This window comes from Sorex fumeus, unplaced genomic scaffold, assembly GCF_029834395.1.
Source record: "Sorex fumeus unplaced genomic scaffold, SorFum_2.1 ptg000055l, whole genome shotgun sequence".
In the NCBI taxonomy this organism is placed as follows: domain Eukaryota; kingdom Metazoa; phylum Chordata; class Mammalia; order Eulipotyphla; family Soricidae; genus Sorex; species Sorex fumeus.
Window position 1 is genome coordinate 11,013,859 of NW_026606112.1, and position 19,716 is coordinate 11,033,574.

Genomic DNA, 19,716 nt, shown 5'->3' on the forward strand with positions numbered 1-19,716 from the left:
TTTTCATGGGTTCTCAGGGTCAAATCTCAGTGATGACTTTGGGATTCAACACATTAGATACTTTCTTCTTATCTTATTCTTTAGATTGGTTACTTAGTTTATTTTGTGAATTACTGCTGATTTTTGCTGTTGAAATGATGCACACTGATAAAGTTTTTTTTTTTTTATTGCAGAAGTCAATTCTAACCTCTAAGATAATATCTGCCAGTTTTTTCAGTTGACCTTATGCAGCTTTCTTGTTATCTTTCAGGTAATGGATCATTTGAATCATAACTTTTAATTAAGAAAATAAAACTGAGCATCCAAAATAAACCCAAATTTTGGTACTGAATGATCTGAGGATGTTGAGGTGAGAAAACTTGATTTTATGAACAAGTAAACATCTTCTACATTTTATTTAGAGGAGGTTCAATGAATAAGCCAAACTATTTCTCTGTGAATCACACATATTCATTTCAGCCAATGAGTAAAATTGACCCTTGACAGAAGCACAACAGGGAAAATAAAGTTAAGGCTAAAGGAAATCATAAATTCAAAACCTGCCACATTTACATTCATATCCATCCCTTACTCCCAGCAGCTTAGAAAATTTATGTTATCTTGGTTAATCACCTTCCTCCATGTACCCTATAAACAAGCATTAGAGTAGGGATAAAGATAAGAGAAAATAAACAAATGTAAGTTCAGTCCCTATTCACTCAGCTACCTTCCAGCTCAAGTAAAGATATTGTAAATTTCCATTAAACTAAAGCTGATTGTATTGCAAATTCTCTAGTCCTAGGTTAACTACCTAACAGTCCTCCACCTCCAGGGAAATCTAAGTTTGCTTTTGAAAGGGGAAAAGCACTAAGCAAAAGGCTTGAGGATTGTAAAATACTTAGAGACAACAAAAGGTCAAAAGAAAAGGGATGTCAATGTTTTTGAGTAAACTTTGTGAATCAGCTTTTTAAAACCCAAGTAAAGGTGGGCATTCTACAGTTATCTGGTGAATTTTGACAGTGTTTACTATTGGTTACAATCATTGAAACACAAAAAACTGGAAAAAAAGGTTAGGTTAATTTTGTCAGCTAAGAGCCATCAAAATCTTCCTTCTCAATAACTTAAGTCAATATTCATCAGGAAGACATTAGGCTAGGATGCTTTTTTAAATAAGGGTGTCAGAATTCCCATACATGTTGTAGTTACTGCCAGGATGTTTTCATAGTCAGTTGAAGATGTTAGCTAACAAACTGTAATTAGTGCCTCCTTCTCCATCCCTATTCAACACCCCGTTAGGAAATGCTTATTTTGTTCAGGTTAAATTGGGTAGGGAACAGTTAAGGCATTAGTTTCCTTTGCTGTTCTGTGAAGTCATGCCAAGTATTTTGATTGGTACATAGACTATAGATAGAAATTTAGTACTAGTAGAATTTTGTGCTCAAAGTATATTCAGCTTCAGAGTTACTGCATGAAAGTAAACTTTACCTTTATCTATGGATTGTTAACATATTCTACAATTTATATTGAAATTGTGAAGGGGCTGAAGCCTACAGAAGGTTGGGTGCTTGCCTTGCATGTGACAGAACCAGATTCTTATCCTCAGGACCCTGTAGGTTCCCCTGGGCCCTACCAGAATTGATCCCTGAGCTCTGAGCCCGTATTGAGTCAGAGCATTGCTTGGCTTATTGTGGATATTTTGTAATAAATATAAACATTGTAAACGAGAGTTGTGCTAAATTTTTAAGATATTTTGACTCAGATATGCTTCTAAATAAATACAACTTTTCCAATAATTTTCAAAAATTTCAGATATTTTAGAATAATCAAATAGAAATCTTGAAAGCAAACACCTTGTTTTTGTTAATCTCTTCGAGTCTATTTTCTTTCTAAAGTGTATCATTGTGGTTGCGTGTTTTAACCAGAAAACACAATGTAGGTAAAGAAAATGCTCCTCAAATCTAAATAAAGATATTTTTGGAAAAGAATAAAGATTTTTTATTTATATACTTTTTCCTTGATTTATACAACAATGTTTAGTTCTCACTATTAAAAATCTAAGGAGCCAAAATTATGTCCATGTAAGTTTTTTTTTCTTTTTATACCTTATTACAGTCCAAGCTGACTTTCTTAGATCATTCATCAATCTTCTTTAGAGAAGGAAGACTGTTAACCAATATTAATGTACAATAATTTAAGGAAGACTATATAATTACACATAAAGCATTTTGAACTTTTAGAAAAGAAAATGGAAAGAAAAATGAGAAACTTCAAGGCAGAGCATATATACATATGTTTTAGCAGTATTAGAAGATAGAACAAAAATCTTGTGCGTTGTTGGGCCAGCACCCGAGTTACCATACAAGACTCTAGGTTTCATGCTTGTGCCATTTAGTTTGGTGCTACTATGGTATGGATTCCTGGCACTCAGAAAAAAAGTTTCATGCAATCTATTAATATTTGTAAGATGTATGTTCTTTCTCTTTTAAGCCTTCATTGGAAGGTCGTGAAAGAGGAAATTGGGAAATTAGCTATTTGCTTGATAGATAAAAAATTAGTACAGAAAATAAGCATAATAGGGTATAAGCTCATAGTATGGTAAATTAGTTAAAGAAATAAAAGGAATTAGTAAAAAAAAAAGTTGGAAAGCACAGAAATTACGACCAAATAAGAGTAAGTTTAAAAGTCTATGTTTTTGTTTCAAGTTTAATTTGCATTTCATAAAATGAAATATTTTTTGTCTGTGACTACTTTGTGTATCTTTTTTATTTTTTGGGGGGGAGGGGTCACACCCAATGATGCTCGGGGGTTACTCCAGTCTCTGTGCTCAGGAATTACTCCTGGCAGTGTTTAGGGACCATATGAGATGCCAGTCAGCCGCATGCAAGGCGAATATCCTACCTGCTGTACTATCACTCTGACCCTATATTTCTTTAGATTAAAATGAAACATTTCCTTTTTAGAGGTACATTTTACGTATAATTCATTTTATCCTAAATATAAAATTTCCTTGTATGACATCTGGAAAAAGCAATTTTTAGGTAAATCACGAGAAGTTCCTCTACTATAAAATTTAAAATATAAAATCACCTAGGCAACTGTCTTAAAAATTATTTTGATGAAACTGAAAAAAATCTAAGTTCCATTTCATGATAAGGAAAAATAGTATGACAGTTAAACACTATTCCCTCCTAAGCTGTCAATTACTAAGGCATTATCTTTCTTGGTCTTAATTTCACCAACTATTTGACATCAAACTGGTACATACATCCATGCACTTCTCGTCCAATCAAAATGGAATTGCCTACCAACAGAGAAGTACACTTACAAGTGTGAAACCGTTTGACCATGTTATATTTTAATTTGCAGAGACAAAAATGACAAGCAATTTATTTACATAAAACTGTACAAAAGCAAATTAAATTATGTAAAATAGTTCATAAATAGTTGGACGAGTGTTTGATACATTTCGTCGTGTTTAGCATAGTTGCGTGCATAGTGACTCATAATAAACGATGATAAATTGTTCTTTGCTTCACTATCAACATCCAAGTAGCAGAACAGTAGTCAATGATTAACATTACAAACAGGTTGTACCACACTGAATGCAAGTGCTTTAAAATGGAAGAAATATTGTCTGAAAGTAAACCCTAGTAAGCTGGGAAAAGGAGGCCTTCCTCTGAGATGTTATGGAAAGCTCTGTCTGGGTCACAGCTAGTAAACTTAACATTTTTATGCTCATCTTCGCTTTTGTATATTTATCACCAATAAAATATAATTAAAACTATTTAGGTCTCCAGTTTTCTCATGACACTATTAGAATGGCTGCTTCTTGCAAATTGCTTCTGGTCAGTGTGGTTTAGTACATTTATTCCCTATCAGACAGCTTCCTAGGGGATCTTCCAGTCAGGTATTTTCAATAACATCTTAGTTCCACTTCTCATAAAAATAATGCCTTCTTTGTTTTTTGAAACTCAGGCAGCAGGCCAGTCAGAAACTATACAAAAGTGATAGATATCTGGAGTTTCAGAACAAACATTAGATTTTAGACTGAATCTACAGACATTTTAATACACATAAATTTATATAGTTACTCATTAATTTATAAATGTGCCCTAATGTATATGCATGCAAAGTTCACTTGATATTTTTGAGTACAAAAAAAAATGAAGATTTTTTTAATATATTGTGCAACAAAAAATTGAAACAGCAGCTAAAGGGGGAAAAAAACAAAAATAGACAATTCTACGTCAATGTTTTACTTTGTAAAATGGACAAATTTTAAATCTGATGAACTCTCCGGGTAGCTATTGCAATAAATGCTATAACATTCTAGTCGGTAACATGCAGCCCATATTAATGTCTTAATTTTATAAATGAATGATATTTAAGACTGGTCCATTATCTGAGTTTGTGAGAAGGCAAATTTTTAATATATTATTTATTATTTTCAGAAAATAAACATGGATAAATATACAAGATCAAAAAAGTTGGGAATAGCCCATTTCCCCTCATTGTCCAAACCAAACAACCTTTTTGTTTTTTGTTTTTTTTTTTACCATAACAACAGGTATAAAAGGCACAGTTGCTTATTTTGCATTCACTCATTTATTTATTTTTTTGTTTCTTTTTATTGATTTTTTTCAAAAGCACTCTATATATGGAGTGGCACCAGTTTTAACCTATTCAAAATAAAAGTCATACAAACACAAAATATATTTCTGTGTCATGCCAGCTCATAATATAATAAACATGTTATGATAGCTAATTCTACTCGAATTACTGCAAATACTTACAGTACACTGAAATTTTATTCTTTCACACCCATTTTAGTTCTAAAGAGAGGCTCACAAATTAAATGGCAATGGCATAGCTTTATTGAATGTGGTGAAAATGTCATCTGGGCATGTGGATCCAATTAATCTGAAGGTCCAGTAAGACCCATATTAGCTTTATAGACAACAGAGGATTTTCAAGATAGAGTGAAATGAGCTATCTAATGGTTTGAAGTGTCTCATGAAAGAAAGAATAAATGCATTAAAAATTTGTTCAACATCTGTGTTATGCAATTGAGTATTTCTTCTGTAACGTGCAAGAAAAAATATGTATATATTTTCATAAGTATCTTTAGAATTATTTTGTCTTAATAGGTACTTACAGATTATACAAGGCAGAACTGCTTTAATGCAGTTTCCTAACAAAGTACTAGAATTGCATCTTTCCATAATGTAAATAATCAGACATAGCCATGTTCAATTATTGATATTTTAGTCCAATGTTTTTGCTTCAATTACATACCTTCTTTCATTCTAACTACTGTACAAAAACTAACATTAACATGAAAACTCCATTTAAAAAATGATTTTAAGGAAATGACCCCCAAAGAGAACCCCATCAAACAAAGAAGTGGTTTGAAAAGATAAACATTTTAATCACTTAGAGCAAATTTACAACCTATATTCCAGGATGTTTTAAAGTCTATGAAATTCTGTAAAGCATTAAACTATCCAAAGCTACATTGTCTTTACAATTTTCTAGAAAGCCATCAAGGCAATGCCATAACCAGGTCATAAACATCCAGTGATGGAAATAATTGCTCTTTTATCCTGTTACCCGCTATCCTGGCCCTAGATTATCACTTCTGTATACATGTCCCAGCTGAAGTTCCAATTGCATTATATCTTCCTCTAGAGAACAAGTCACTGCATATCCTTTTTCTTTTTGCTTTGTTTTGTAGTTTGGGCCCACACCCAGTAGTGTTCATGCCATAATCCCTGCTCTGTGCTCCGGGATCTCTCCTGACAGGGCTCAGGGGTCTATTTATGTACCTGGACTGCAACCTACCTTGGGTGTGTGGCAAGGCAATTTACTGTGTCCCTGGCCTTCATATTTTGTTTTACCACACATACACATACTAAACTGCATAGTTTCCACTTTGAGATGTACACTTTAAAATATATCACCACCAAAATTAATTTTATGTTTAGTTTGAATTTGTTTTAGGATATATATATACATATATATGTATATATATATATATATACACACACACACACAAAGTGTCACCTTATTTCAATGCTGTCTTGAAATAGTTCTGTATTGCACAGGATTCAGAATTAATGCACTTGTATTATATGAAAGTGTGCATAGAACAAGTAAAATATGCCATTGGCCTCTTGCAATATGGATAATAGTTCTAGCATAGCCTATCTTCAATTATAGTAAGTGTGGATGTTTTCCTATGACTGTATGTAATATGTCTTTCTGTCCATAACCTAGTCACAACACATTTTTTATTTTTTTAAAATGGAATCTTCCCTGATACTTTTAAAAACTAATTACCCAGTATAATCCACAAAGGGGGCTCATTAGTTTTTCATTTTTACAATGGCAAATAAAACAAATTTACAAATAAAAACATATTTTCTGGGTATAGAGACAACATAAAACAAAGCAGTCTCTGAGCTATTTTGAGTGCATGGATTCAGTTGCTTTTGTTGAGTGGATTTTCTTGTCAAGACCAAATCTATTTCATAATTTCCCTGATCTGCCTTATGTTCTTTGGCCTTTTAATGACACAATTGTTCCAGTTACTTTATAATAGTGATGCTGTTCAGAAAAATAGATATGTATACTTTTACAATTTATAACTAGTGTAATAGATATATTTAATCAAGATTGTGTTTACACTAATAATACTCAATGAAAGCATGAAGTTGATTAATGCTTCTGACTTAAAAAGAATAACAGATGACAACTTGGGACAACACTCACCAACTGGGTATTATTTTACTCTCATTCTTTAAATTAAAATTTCAAAGCTGGGATGGATCTTCCCAAATGCGGACTAGAGTCCCTCTTTGTAAGGGCTGTGTTTTTTGAGATATTCTGAATTGGATCACTTTTGAGGGATTGCCCTTCATAATAATGAAGGGCAAACTGGATACGTCTGAAATATATTTTTTCTAATTTGCCTTTTTTTTTTTCCTTTGACCAGCCGGATAACACTCAAACTAAATCAAAGTGACTACAACCATGCTTCAGCTAAGGGAAAATGAATGTGTGTTGTGTTCTGCTAATCAGGCTTGTAACCATAAAAGAAACTTGCAGCCATCTTGTTTTTTTTTTCTTTTTTGGGGGGGGGTTGCAGAAGAGGAAAAGTGGGTGTTAGGAATCAGTGGGGGGGATCAGACATGCAAGTAACAGGGATGGTTTCTACATAGTACATTACAATCAGGCTAATAGTATCGCTCAAGGCCTGATCTGGAGGCAGAAGTGGCAGGCAAAGCTTTGTCTCTTTGGTAGCCCCCTCGTTTCCATTAAACACTTTCTCTTTGTGTCACCCCTTATTCTCCTTCTCATTCAGAAAAAGAATTTTGCTGTTGCTCCTTTAGCCTACAGGTACACTTCTCTTCTAGTGAGAGTATTGACAGGAGATGGCTTGTATTCCCCTGTTTTTGTCAGGGGAATATCCTCAGGGTTGGCTTCCTCATTTTTGCTGAAACTAGCTGCGCTGAAGGTCTCATAGGAGGAGGTCAACTTTTTGTTCAGGAGGTTTCTGTTGCGGTCACCCATGATGGCAGCCTCGCCATTGGCCAGCTTTTCCTGGCTTCCTCGCTCATCAACAGGCATGAAGGTGGAGAGTTTGGGCTGGCTCTTCTTCCGCTCCGGAGAAGTACGGACGGGCATCCAGCAGGAGTCTGAGTGACCATACTCATCACATTCCCGTGTGCACTTCCCAGTCAGGGCAACATCAGGAAGAGGTCTTGAATCTGAAAGGCAAGGAACAGAAGTCATTGAAGATTGTCATTCCCCAGCAGACTCTGCTGATCTTTAGGAAATTTCAGGCAAATCCCTCTCCGCCCTATCCCTCCTCCATCCCCCCACCCCTCCCGCCACAAACCCTTTATATAGTGTATAAAATATAGCATATTCATACCTTACCAAAATATTCTATTTTTCAAAACTCTGCAACCCATAAACCCAGAAAGAGTTTTTAAACTTTATATTTATTAAAGATAAGGTTTTGCAAAAACATGACATAAAAAGAGAAGAATGGACATTCTACTAAATGTAGAGCATAGACAAGTAATATAGTATATATACATATGTATGTTACAGGGATGATCAGACATTTTCAAGTCAAAATATGTGTTTGTATAACGATTCATGTATGGGGGTATGGGTATGTAACATGCCTATGTTACATAGGCCTCAGGGAAATTATGAGATACAAATAGATAAACTTCTTTATTTATAAATTATCCCAGAAATTGTGTACTTTTGCCAATTGAAATCCTCCTGGCTTACACAATATTTCTGATCTGCAAATAGACAAAACCTTATATTTAAAAAATAATTCTAAAATATCAAAGTTCATCGAAAGCAGAACTTAATTTGATAGTACTTTTGGTGGTAAAAAGTACAAAATCAAAGTATAAGTAGGTTATAGATGTGAAAGTTCTAGCATTATTCCCATTAACCCCACCCTAACCCACAATTTCCCCTCCACCCACCATGTAAAATGGCCTAATATGTGTTACAAAATAGTCCCTGAGTGTTCACATGGAAATGTTTTTGCCAGTGTGTTCGCTGAATAGAAATAGTTTGCAGAAGGCAGTGTAAAGGGTAAGTATGTTCGAGCTCCTAAAATTGTGATGAAACAGCATGAATTGCTAACTTATGATGTTGCCTAATGTATTGGCAATGCATTCTGTTCCTATAAGGTTAAACAATAGTCAGAGGGCTCTTAAAATTTAAGAAAAAATACAGCAGGTAAGAATTAGCAACATGTGTATGGAATTAAAATTGTTGCGTATTTTGGAGAATGATTACGTATACTACTACTATTAAATGTATTTATAATTTCTTGTTTTGTAGTCATACACAGCCACTAAACTAATCTTTACTTGGTGTTAATAATTTTGTTGCAGCTGGAGTGATAGTACAGCGGATAGTACAGTAAAATGTTTGCCTTGCACACGGCTGACCCGGGTTGGATCCCCAGCATCCCATATGGTTCCCCAAGCACTGCCAGGAGTAATTCCTGAGTGTATACCCAGGAGTAACCCCTGGGCATTGCTGGGTGTGGCCCAAAAAGAAAAAAAAAGTTTGTTCCCAGCAGTGCTCAGGAAACTGAACAAGACAGGGGATTAAACCCTGCCTCCGATATTTAAAACAAGCACTCCAGTCTTTTGAACAATCTCCCTGATTGCTATTTAATTTTTGTTTTGAGAAGAGAATGAAAGGGAGAATAACTTGTTCTCTGTCAAAATATTTTGAAGACAAGAACTTCCAGGGGGTTGCTACCCATATATTGTTTTATGTTATTCCCAAGAATCCAACTGCATTTATATAGTGTATACTATCATTTTGTTATAAGGACTAGTATTTAAAAACTATTAGTTTTGACACCAGAAAATCAGTTCACAAAGTGAATAGATGGGAGTAACACAGACACAGTTCTGGGTTTTGTATACAGATTTGCCTTATAATAAAGTGGGTTGGGGGGTAAATTATCTCCCAGATAATTATGCCCTTCGCTTTTACCTCCGAACAGTCTCTCCTATAGTTTTATTATATTCCTCTTTTGATGAGCATTTATGTTCTTTATCTGTCTAATCTAAATCAGAACTCTTCATTATTGCATGTCATTTTTTCCCTCTTTGGTGACAGTAACAGAAATGTTGACATTTGTCAACCTATTGATTTTTGAACCACTGCAGCTTAGATGTTTTGTGATGTGCACTGAGAGTTCACAAGGAAATGTCACTTTTCTTCACAGGAAGTCTAGAATTACTTTTCTCTCTCCCAAAGGTAAAATGCAAATATAATTATTTATTGCAGTTGAATGTGCTGTTATTTGACTTCAAAGTGAGTAGATCCTATTAATTTTATATCAAAAGAAAAGGCACTTTTCTATTCATTTTTTATGCAAAGCATTCTGTAACTCAAACACAAATATGCATTTTAGAAATCAAATTATTGCCAAATTTTATAAGTGTTTTCGTAATCCACCTAGTATAATGAGCACATGTAAATTCTTTGAGAATATTTCTACATTGGGATACTTTGTCCTTTTTAAGCTGAATTCAAAACTTGGAATAGGAAAAATACCTTGTGAAAATGTAAAACATGAGATCAGATCATCTTAGTCTAAACATCTCTTTATTTTTCTCTGCTTTGATAGATTCAGAGTCCTTTCTACTTTAATATAGGACCTATCATGCACACAGACTGTAACAAGGAATTTAGCTATCAAAATATAAATATAATTATAATTATGTTTATAGTTCTCTGCATTTATGATTCAGAATGATCTCCAATAATCAATCTAAGTTAATTTAGAACTTCTACAACAATTTATAGAACTCTGCCATTTAGGACTTTTAGGTAAAACTTCAATGAAATGCATTGTTTTCCCCTCGGTGTGATTTCAGTTTAAGCTAGACAGTTCATAAAAACTACAATGCTATCAACTCTTCGCACCTTTTATTTAAATTATACCCTGAAGTTCCTTTCACATATATGAGATTATATTCATTTAGAATGACTCAGTGTATAAATGAGATGCTCATCACTTTCTCCACTATGTCTTTACTTATAGTTGAAGTTATTTGCTCCTAAAATTGATTTCCTTCTGCTTACCGCTATTAATGAAGGCAGCCTGTCTTCTCAGCCACATGTAAGCTGCCACATCTCTATCCAAGAAGCATGACTTTTAATAAGGATCTCCTGTCATTTCCAAAGTCAAATACTTGATTGGGGACCACAGTGGAAGATGACAAGCTTAATTGGCTGAGACATGTTACAGTGTTTGTCATCAAATTTAGAAAATAATCAAGAAAGGCTATAAGAGATTCATCATGAGCAATCAAAATTTAGAATCCTGATGATTCAAATGAATCCTCAAAAGAAATGCCAATGATTAACAAATGCAATTTGTATTATGATGATATTTATTAAGGATAGGCATGAGTGGAATAGTATTTTCTGTAGGACTGCAATTTTTTTCTTTCAGTATAAAAGTATGCATTCTACAATCTGAAAAAATACAACAGTTTTATACACCTTAAAAAGCATAGAATATACCTTCTATAATTTTTCTCCCTTTTACTAAGATACACTCTTAAAATATCTTATTTTCATGGGATTACAGAGGAAGGATTTACAATATTGACTCCAGTTTTCCAGTGTTGGATAAAAACTGTTACCTTATATCCATAGAACACTCTTGACTTTAATTTAATAAACAAAACTAACAAAATGCTGTCCTCCCGTTGTTCATAGATTTGCTCGAGTGGGCCCAGTAACATCTCCATTTTGAGACTTGTTGTTACTGTTTTTGGCATATTGAATACGTCAGGGGTAGCTTGCCAGGTTTTGCTGTGCGGGCGGGATACTCTCAGTAGCTTGCCAGGCTCTTTGAGAGGGGCGGAGGAATCGAACCCAGCTCGACCAGGCTGGCTGCTCGCAAGGCAAAGGCCCTACTGCTGTGCTATCGCTCCAGCCCAATTTAGTAAAATTCATTTTAATTTTTAATGAAGATAGAAAAACTTAACCACAAATATTATTACTTTATTTTGAGGAAACCAATAGTATAGTAGAGTGTTCTATATTGAAATATTTTATTAGCATTTTCTAAAACAGTCAGTTTCTTAGATATGCATTTGTTTTTGTTCTCTTCCTTTAGTCAATCCTAGCAGTCCTTGAGTATAACAGAAGAAATGGCATTTATCATCTTCTATGGCACAACTCTACTTATAAGCAGATTTCTCCATTTTTGCCTAATTAATGCTATTTACTACAATCACTACATCAATTTTGGAGTGTTAAAGTCCTTTCTTACAAGTTTATTTCTCTCTCAAAAGTTCATAGTTTTAAGCCATCACATTCAAGCAGACAGTTTTAGAGGTGATTTATAATATATTAAAGTCTTCCTTACACTTTGTCTTATTTACTTTTCATTTTAAGAAATATCGGACCAGAGAGTGGATTTGCTTAGAGAAAGCTCAGGCCAAAGAACAAGTGTATCAAATTTCACTTTAGTGTTTTTATTACTCCATCTTGTTCCTTCTTAAAATGTAACAGCTGAGTTATTTAGATTTAGCTGGTTATTTCTACCTATAACCACAACAGTCTCTAAAAACAGCAGTCTCAAACAAAAAAAAGAAAAGAAGAAAACAGACATTATCTAGGAATCACAGGAAATGGATGCCTCAACATCACACATTTTACTAAATGAAAAAAAAAGGTGCAACTTTCCCAAAGCTACACATTTCCTAAAGTAGCACTGTAGCACAGTCCTGTTGTTGTTCATCCATTTGCTGGAGCGGGAACCAGTAATGTCTCCATTGTGACACTTGTTACTGTTTTTGACATATCAACTATGCCATAGAGAGCTTGTCAGGCTCTGTTGTGCAGGGGGATACTCTCGGTAGCTTGCCAGGCTCTTCAAGGGGGACAGAGGAATCGAACCCAGGTGGGCTGTGTGCAAGGCAAGTGCCCTACCCACTGTGCTTTCGCTCCAGCATTTCCTGAGGATAATAACTACTTTAAGAAGTTAAGTTCTAAATTTATAAATAAATCTCTTCTTATTTGACAACGTAGATATGCATTCGTGGGAAGATGCTGCTATTATGACATCAACAAGAAATGACAGGCACACAATATGGAAACTCATTAGAAATAATCAGGAAAATCTGGATTTGCAGAGAGATTGAATGTTTCCACAAACTGTCTTACACATTTCAGATACCATTAGAGGTGTGATTATTATAAAAGAGCTCTGTAAGTATTTTTTTTTTGCTTTGCTTTTGTACAATATATAATTCAGTAGCCAAAGATCGTTATTTGGTATCCCTTCATCAATGTTTCAGGGGAATGTACCATTCATCATGCTCCCATATTCCCAGGAAAGCTCAGTTCTCTCTGGTGCAAGCTTGAAATTTTACTTTTTTTTTTTGTACTTTTAAAGCTCAGATAAAGATACATTGCATCATTAGCTAGTTTATACGATAAATGTATTTGATTCTTGGACCACCTGAAGCAAAAAAATTACTCATCAATGAGTAGATGTCCTAAACATTCATATCATTTCTATAATTCTTTAAGATCAAGCACTTGGAGGCCAGAGCCACAGTAGATAGAGCATATGCCTTGCATGCAGGTGACCTGTGTTCGATTCTCAGGACCAAATAAGGTCCCCTGAGCATCACCAGGAGTGATCACTGAATGCAGCATCAGGAGTAAGCACTGCTGGTTGTGCCTCTGTTATCCCCCCCCCCAAAAAAAAAACAAAAAACAAACAAAACTAGATCAAATGCTAACACATTCTCAAGATTACTTGACAATAATTTTAATTCTTGACAAACGAAGAACTGTGATATTCTCTCTCTTGTTTGGGAGAGGGGAAAACATACACAGTGATCTCTTTCCTTTTTTTCTTTTAAACTATTTTTTCTTGTTACATGAATCATCTATATCATATATGAACTCATTTTATAGATATTCTCCTAAATCCTAGTAAAATCTACTGAACTATGAAAAGATGTTACAAGAATATAAACAACAAAAAAGGCAGTGTACAATGGTTTTCATCTTCAAGCAAATATTTTAACAATGCATTTATTTTATTTCACGCAAATGAAAATCTTATATTTAAATGATTAAGTCAAGGGATTTATTTCAAAATAACTGTCAGGACCTAATGAATTTTTTTTGTAATAAAATTGATGGGAAAGGGCTGGAGGAATGGAGACATTATTGGCTCCTGCTCGAGTAAATCGATGAACAACGGGATAACAGTGACAGTGACAAAATAAAATTGATAGCAAATGATAAAATTTTGTTGAAAAATTATTTTCATCATGAACAAAAATTAGGTGTATGGTAATAAGATCCAAAACTGCATAATAAGTAGGACTTTTTAAGAGCAGTACTATAAAGCTATGCCTTTGAGGATTCAGGGATGATTGAAAAAGAAACATTTTAACAAATGTTGGGAACCTTTGGGGTCATTGAGTTGGACAAGTAAGTTGCAAATCTCTAAATACCAAACACTATCTTTAAGACAAGAAAAAATGTATAGTTAAGTGTTGCCCAGGGCTACAAGGGGAATGTAATTTCTAGACTTTCATAATTGATTATAAAATCACTAGATTAAGTCTAATTAGAAGAGGATGTAAGGAACTCATACCAACCCAACTCTTACATCAAGCTCATCTATAACTCTTCTGAATACTTCTTTTAAGGGCAGTGGATTTGTGAAAATAACAAATTTAGTATTCTAACAATTGCTAAGTGTGATTCATGTACAATTTGTGGAATTGAGTAATCATAGCTACGAACTTGGAACTTAAGAAATCATAGCTATGAGCTTCAAGTTCTTCAAGGTAAAATCATGATATCTACTTCCTTGTTAATTATTTATAAAATAAATAAATGTCAATATATGTAGAGCCCACAGCATGTTCTCTGGTAGAGTATGCATGCCCAATCAAACTTAGGCCATAGTCCTGGAAAGATTTAGGAGAGTAGAAATATTAGTTTTCTCTATGCAATCTTCCTCAAAAGAAGACGCTTTAGGATCTACACATGGGCACTAAGTTTTTGGGATTAAACTCCTAACTTTGTCACTTAGTAATTGGGTAGTTATTAAGAGTTATTTTATTTATTGAAATGTATTCATCTGTAAAAGGAGCATGATAATTAACTTTTGAGGATCATTATAAGAATGAAATGTAATAACATCGATAAAATATCCTGAAAATATTCTAAAATATAGCAAGTCTTTAATCAATTTTAGCTGCTTTGTGTGCAAAGTTCCTTATCCAAAATTCAGTCAAGAAAGTTCTGGGAGGGTCCAGACGTGAAGTCTAAATGATAGAGCACATGACTTACATGTGAGGCCCTGCATAGGATGCTCAGCATTTTATGGCCTTTGAGCATCACAGAGGGCTGGAGCAATAGCACAGTGGGTAGGGCGTTTGCCTTGCACGTAGCCGACACAGCCGACCAGAGTTTGGTTCCTCCATCCCTCTCAGAGAGCCTGGCAAGCTACCGAGAGTACGTAGCCCTCACGGCAAAGCCTGGCAAGCTACCCATGACGTATTCGATATGCCAAACACAGTAACAACAAGTCTTACAATGGAGACATTACTGGGCCCGCTCAAGCAAATCGATGAACAACGGGAGGACAGTGACAGTGACAGTGAGCATCACAGATATAGCCCAGTTGTCTTCGAAGAAAATTCTAGCTCTACTAGGCCTTAGTGACCCATAAGTGTGCCTTCAAATTCCTGAATAAGTGACTCCCCACCCCAATGACAGAAAGCTTCAAAAACCTAGCTATTTTTTTCATAAAGTTAAAACAAGCCTGAAATTCAATACAAGATTATTTTTCACCTTCATTTCTCTTTCAGAATGTGAATATACTTAATAATAGAAATGCTACTTAATTAAGAGAACTGCCTCAAACTCTTTTGGTTATTTAACATCATAAAGGATACGATTTTGAGGTGTATCTGTCTCCAAGGTTTCATACAACTTTGAAAAAAATGCCAGTTATCAAAGGGCAAGCATTTGAATTAATTTTCTAGAAGTAAAAATAAATTTATATTGATAAACTCTGAACTACAGAGGACTGCAATATATTCAGGAAAATCCACTAGTCACTATATCCTGGTACTCTGTGTCAGGTGTTCCTCAATGATTTTTTATTAAGATTTTATTGGAGAAGATTTATTCAGTATGTGTCATTATGTTTGCTGAAAACTAAAGGGCAAGTGCATCATTATTTTGAAGTTTTCTTTACGATCCACAAGATCAACTTCAGATTTTCTCTCCAAAGAGATTGTTGTAATGAATTGGGTTTGTGCTGTCTTGTTTTGCTAACATGATGATAGTATAATAAGAATTTGAATTTTAAGATATATAAAAATTAACAATAAACTAATCTAAAGACAAAGAGGTTGAAAATCAATGAAAGACAAAAATCAGGGCAAACATCTAAAATGCAGTGTTCAGAGAGAGCACACACACACACACACACACATGCACACACACACACACACACGTGAGCACGTGCAAAAGCAGTGGATGAGTTACAACTACAAAAGAAAAAAAAACACTCTTGTGTCCCCGGATGCATCCTTTTGAATACAACTGCGCTGCTACTACTGTCAAGATTTAGATACAAATTCCGTTCCCCTTGAAACTGGGCTGTCTTTGATGACTAGCAGGTGGCAGAAGGGATACTGGGCCATTTCTAGGCTAGGTCCCAAGAGGCTGAGCTCCTTTTTCTTTTTTGCCCTTGGAAGCTTGTGATCCCCATGCTGAGAGAAAGCACAACCTAGTTCCTTTAAAGATAGAACACTTAGTTCAGAGGAGATCCCAGCTGCCTTCTCTGGCCCAGCAGGGGCTATCGACAACCAACTTTCTAGTTGAAGCTGTCACAGGAGTAAGCCCAGCAAAACTAAGAGAAAAGTCACATGAACAACCCACAACAATGTAAGCAGTAATGCAACTTTGTTGTTTGAAACTCTTGTTATTTATACATGTCTCTCTATATAGTACTTGTCTGTTTGTAGTGTGAAAAGAGTGCTTTGGAACAGCAGTAAGATACTGATCACTAAGATATTGGTCATAAATGTTTTATATTATCTGCAATCAATAAACTGCATCAAACAGCCACAAATACTTAAACATTATATTCTATTTTGTTGATGTTTCTTTACCATGGCAATGAACTGACTAATTTTATTAAGTGTATGGCTTTTCCAAAGAAAATTTTATTGAATTTAAACAGACTTAATTTAGAAATTCAAGCAACAAGTGCAGAGTCAGGAGTGACCACTGAGCATCGCTGGCTGTGACCTCCCCCCCACCCCCCCAAAAAAAAAAACAAAAAATAACAAAAAGAGAAAGGTATTCAAGCAATAGGCTATATATTTTTTTTTAATTCGGTACCTTTAATTTCAAGGTTTCTATTTTTGTTTTTAATAGCAAGAAGCTTTCTCATTTGGGCTGACATGTCAAGACAATTAGCAAATTTTGGAACATGTTTGAAAGCATCAGCACATTTTATTCTTACCTTAGGCTAGTCTCAATTAAAAAGCAACTGACTATATCCCAAGAAGTGTTACCTGCCCTAAAGTGTAGAGTATCATCATTCAGAATATGGCATTACAGAGTGGAGACTGTATGCTCTGTGACTCAAGGAGTCTTGCAGAATCAACTTAAACATGAAACTACTGGTTGGCACTTGAAAACTGTTATAGCATGAAAAGGTGTGGTGATGGCTGAGAAGTGATTACTCTGTGTACATCAGAGGCACAGTTTTAATTTTATTTCCCTCTTCACACACATACAATTTGGAGTTTGGTGGTTAAATAGTGCTGGGAGGTGGACCAGAAAGAATTGAGAAAATGATTCATGATGATCAAACATATATAATCCAGAATGAGACCAAGGGCATTTATTTCATAAGCTAACAGTTGATCATTCCATTGAGAATATATATGTCTTACTTTTGGTAGCAGAGCGGGTAGAACATTTGCCTTGCATGCGACTGACCTGGGTTCGATTCCTCTGCCCTCTCGGAGAGCCCAGCAAGCTACTGAGAGTATCCTGTCCACCTGGCAGTGCCTGGAAAGCTCCCTGTGGCATATTCCATATGCCAAAAAACAGTAACAAGTCTCACAGTGAAGACCTTACTGGTGCCTGCTCAAGCAAATTGATGGACAATGGGAGAACAGTGCTACAGTGCTACTTTTGGTCATGCATGTTTATGCTCCAACAGAATATCAACAACTTGACTGATCTTCTAGTTTTTGGTCATTTCTTATATTAGAAATTGTTTTAGGTGTCTTAAACTTAACTAATCTGATTACAATGAAAAGTACTGCTACCTCCACAAATGCAGATGTGTGTATTTAGAAATAGCATCAAACAAACATACAAAAAATTATAAAAACTACAATAGGATCCAGATACCTGAGTTGAATCTGAGTAGATTTTGAATTTCCTGATAGATGGAAGAAAACAGTTATGTTTATACTTAGAATTTTTTTAACTTAGGAATAAGAATAAAAGTCTTAAAAAGAGTGACCTTCTCAAAAAAGTGGTAAATAGATTTCCATGGCAATTGTAATTCTATGGTAAATTACAAGTTGTAAATATATTTCCTACTATGCAATAATAAAAATAAAGTGAGGCAAAGGCACAACCAGTGTTTAAAGGCTGCTCCTATCTCTGCTTGGGGTTTATTAGTGGTTGTGCTATGTAAACCAAGGCTATCAGCTTGCGAACTATATGCTTTAGGGCATCTAATATTTTTATACAGTCTAGAAAAACATCTATAAATAGAAAATAAAAACGGAGCACACATTTGTAAGTCTAGAAAATGATTTAGGTTTTATTATTTTAATATTTCAGGTTGGTAATTTGAAAGTCCAAACTGAAATAAGCAATCAATTCAAAAATCATCATATAGGCAATAAATTAATTATAGGGAATGGATATATCTGATTTCTAACCAATACTACAAAAATGTTTTTTATTTGATAATATCCACATACAATATTTGTATCTTAAATTGCCAGCCAATAGATACCCTCAATTCATAAGAAAATAAATTATTGTTATTGAAGATGATTATATAACAACAATGATTATCTAATATTTTTAAACAGACTATAGCAATCACTTTACATTGGCTTTCCTATAAAGTGTAATGTAACTATCTCAAATAGTCAATTTCAATTTCAATTGAAAGTATCAATTCAAAGTCAATTTCCAACGAATATTATGGATCTTTGAAATTCATGATTATTGGAAATAGTGTTAAATTATTTATATTGTACAATGAATACTATTGTCTGCTACAAGTGGGCATTTTCTCTAATTAGTACATATCATCCATTTATTATAAGACTATTATCTATTTTGGTTTGTAATCTCTGCTTTCTTTTACAACATGTAATATTTTTCAAATGGTTTTAAAAACCTAAAAATATATTAATGAATATTTCTCAGACATTTTATTTCATATACATCATTGAAAATCTTTAAAAGTTAAGTGGAGAGTTATATGTACTTCCTGTAGTTAAGAGTTGGTATTATTTAAAACATGAAAATAAATTATTCTAGGAATTATTTAAGGAATAAAATAACTACAGTATCTAGAGTGTGACATAATGTAATTTTAGATATTTTTAAACGTTACTTTGTACAAATGTTTAAAATAAACTTGTTAAAGATCACATCATATTTAAAGTAGAACCAAAATAGAGAGTGATTCATTTTTACACAAAAAAAATAGCAATTTAGATTTATTGAACTAATCAAATTAATTTTTGTTTTGCAAAAATAATACGACCTATTTATTTTCTTCTTTCGAATAGTTATTCTGAGAACTTACCCATCTAATCTAATGATAAGTTTATTTACATTTTCAACTCTGCTTGGGTTGCTTTTACCTAATAAAATATTCTGTAAACGATATTAAAAAGTTTATGTGGATAGAAATATGTGTGTCATTACAAATTTTATTACAATAAAATTTCATTACCTATTCTGATTTGGAACAAAGACAAAGTGTTGTTCTCATGTTTCTCACCAAGTAAAATGAGGAAAGCATTGAATTTAGGACTGTTGAGAGACAGGTCCTGAAACCTTTTCATAGGAACTGAGAAAACAAAAAACATTCCAGGGGAAGATTTTAAAGCAGTGGAAATGCTG

At 34.0% G+C, this 19,716-nt stretch overlaps 1 protein-coding gene across 6 annotated transcripts in view; it reads right to left on the reverse strand.

Annotated features, from left to right (window-relative positions):
- Nucleotides 1-5,688: 5,688 nt before the first annotated feature.
- The window catches only part of PCDH7 (protocadherin 7), a 447,959-nt gene continuing 433,931 nt past the window's right edge, over nucleotides 5,689-19,716 (reverse strand). For 4 of the 6 annotated variants that reach the window (XM_056125605.1, XM_056125604.1, XM_056125603.1 and 1 more), the window contains one exon: nucleotides 5,689-7,748. In XM_056125605.1, the coding sequence (XP_055981580.1) occupies nucleotides 7,372-7,748 (377 nt within the window). In that variant the 3' untranslated portion in view covers nucleotides 5,689-7,371. The remainder of the gene's footprint in view (nucleotides 7,749-19,716) is intronic. The other 2 variants (XM_056125610.1, XM_056125606.1) reach the window with 2 other exon arrangements.